This window comes from Pygoscelis adeliae, unplaced genomic scaffold (genome assembly GCF_000699105.1).
Source record: "Pygoscelis adeliae isolate BGI_AS28 unplaced genomic scaffold, ASM69910v1 Scaffold458, whole genome shotgun sequence".
NCBI lineage: Eukaryota > Metazoa > Chordata > Aves > Sphenisciformes > Spheniscidae > Pygoscelis > Pygoscelis adeliae.
In genome coordinates, this window is record NW_008825352.1 from 180,318 (window position 1) to 181,919 (window position 1,602).

Consider the following 1,602-nt stretch of genomic DNA (forward strand, 5'->3'; position numbering starts at 1 on the left):
GCCAAATTTGCGGGGTGGGGGGCGTGGGGGGCGCTCAGATTTTGGTGCAGAGGCTGTGCCCCTGCTCCCGCCCTCAGCCATCGAGGCGGCCCTGCCCAGTTCTGCTAGGTTCCCATCTAGCAAGACGGTGCCGCAGGGAGCAGAGGAGGGTGCTCAGGGGTGTCCTGTGTGACGTGGCACAGCCCATCCCTGGGCGTGGCCAGTCCACACCTGAGCCTGGCAAGGACTCCGGTCTTTGCTCCTCAGAGGTCACAGGGGCAGCTGAAGAGCTAAAGGTGCCTGGGGCTGCTTTCGGGGTCCCCGAGGACACGCTGACACCCGGTTCTCTGCACCAGGGTGCAGGAGCAAGGATGGGTGGAGAACCTGCTCCCTCTGCACCCTCTGTCCGGGCATCCCCTTGTTCCCTGGTGGGGCCAGGAGGGTCTGAGCACCGGGAGGTTCTTGGCGCGTAAGAGGGTGGGTTGCTGTGCTGCCCCAGAGATGAGGAACGGGCGCTTGTGGGACAGATGCCCTGTGCACGTCCTTCCGAATTTGACCAGAGAAGGACCGATGCCTGCCAGGGGAGAGAGGGTGCTGGTCATCCCATGCGGGCTGGGAGCGGTGGGAATGGATGCGTGTCCCCTCCTGCCACCGGCACCCAAGTCCCAGGGCACCTCCATGCAGGGGCGAGGTTTTTAGCATCAAGGGCTTTAACAGCATGTGGCTGAAAAGCTCCTGGAGCTCAGGACTGGCTGTGCCCGGCCCGACCCATTCAGCTGGGATTGCCCTGGCCGTAGCTGTGTTTCGGAGATGGGCGAGGTGCCCGAGGCTGGTGGAGGACAAAGCCGGGGTCTCCATGATGCAGCTCATCCTGCGGTGCAGGAGGTGCAACCTGAGGACGTGCTTATGGCAGCCTGGGTTTTGTGCTTGCAGAGGGAAGACGGCCCGCGTCATCAACTACGAGGAGTTCAAGAAGGCGCTGGAGGAGCTGGCCCCCAAGAGATTTAAGGACAAGAGCAAAGAGGAGGCGTATGAAGCCATCTGCCAGCTGGTGGCAGGGAAGGAGCCCATTAACGTGGGCGTCACAGTGAGTGAAGAGCCCCTGGCAGCAGGAGGGCTGGTCGGGAGGGGAGGACGGAGCTCTGCCTGCAGCAGAGCAGAGACACTTTCCGGGGGACCCCATGGCCCTGGCTGGGCTGGCGATCGCACAGGTCCAGTGGGCACGTCAGGGTCCTCGGTGGGTGTCAGGAGCCTGCGTGGGGCAAGGGATGAATGGGATGGGGCATGTTCTTGACTCCCGTTGCCTGTCTCCCCACCGCAGAAAGCCAAGACGGTGGGGGCCGTGGAGAGGCAGACAGACACCTCCAAGTACACGGGCTCCCACAAGGAGCGCTTCGACGAGAGCGGCAAGGGCAAGGGCAAGAGCGGGCGGGAGAACATCGTGGACACCAGCGGCTACGTCAGTGCCTACAAGAACGCGGGCACCTACGACGCCAAAGTGAAAAAGTAGGGACGGGTGCCCGTGGCACCCACCGCCCCGGTCCCTGCACGTCGGCCGTGGGGCCGGCGCTCACATCAGCCTTGGGACATGCCCGCGTGCCGTGGGGCCCGGGGGGGTGCCCC

At 64.5% G+C, this 1,602-nt stretch overlaps 1 protein-coding gene across 1 annotated transcript in view; it reads left to right on the forward strand.

The window, feature by feature from the left end:
- TPPP3 (tubulin polymerization-promoting protein family member 3) overlaps window positions 1-1,559 on the forward strand; it is a 2,085-nt gene extending 526 nt beyond the window's left edge. The window contains exons 2-3 of the mRNA XM_009330363.1: window positions 913-1,066; window positions 1,301-1,559. Of these exons, the coding sequence (XP_009328638.1) occupies window positions 913-1,066; window positions 1,301-1,489 (343 nt within the window). The 3' untranslated portion in view covers window positions 1,490-1,559. The remainder of the gene's footprint in view (window positions 1-912; window positions 1,067-1,300) is intronic.
- The last annotated feature ends 43 nt before the right edge of the window (window positions 1,560-1,602 follow it).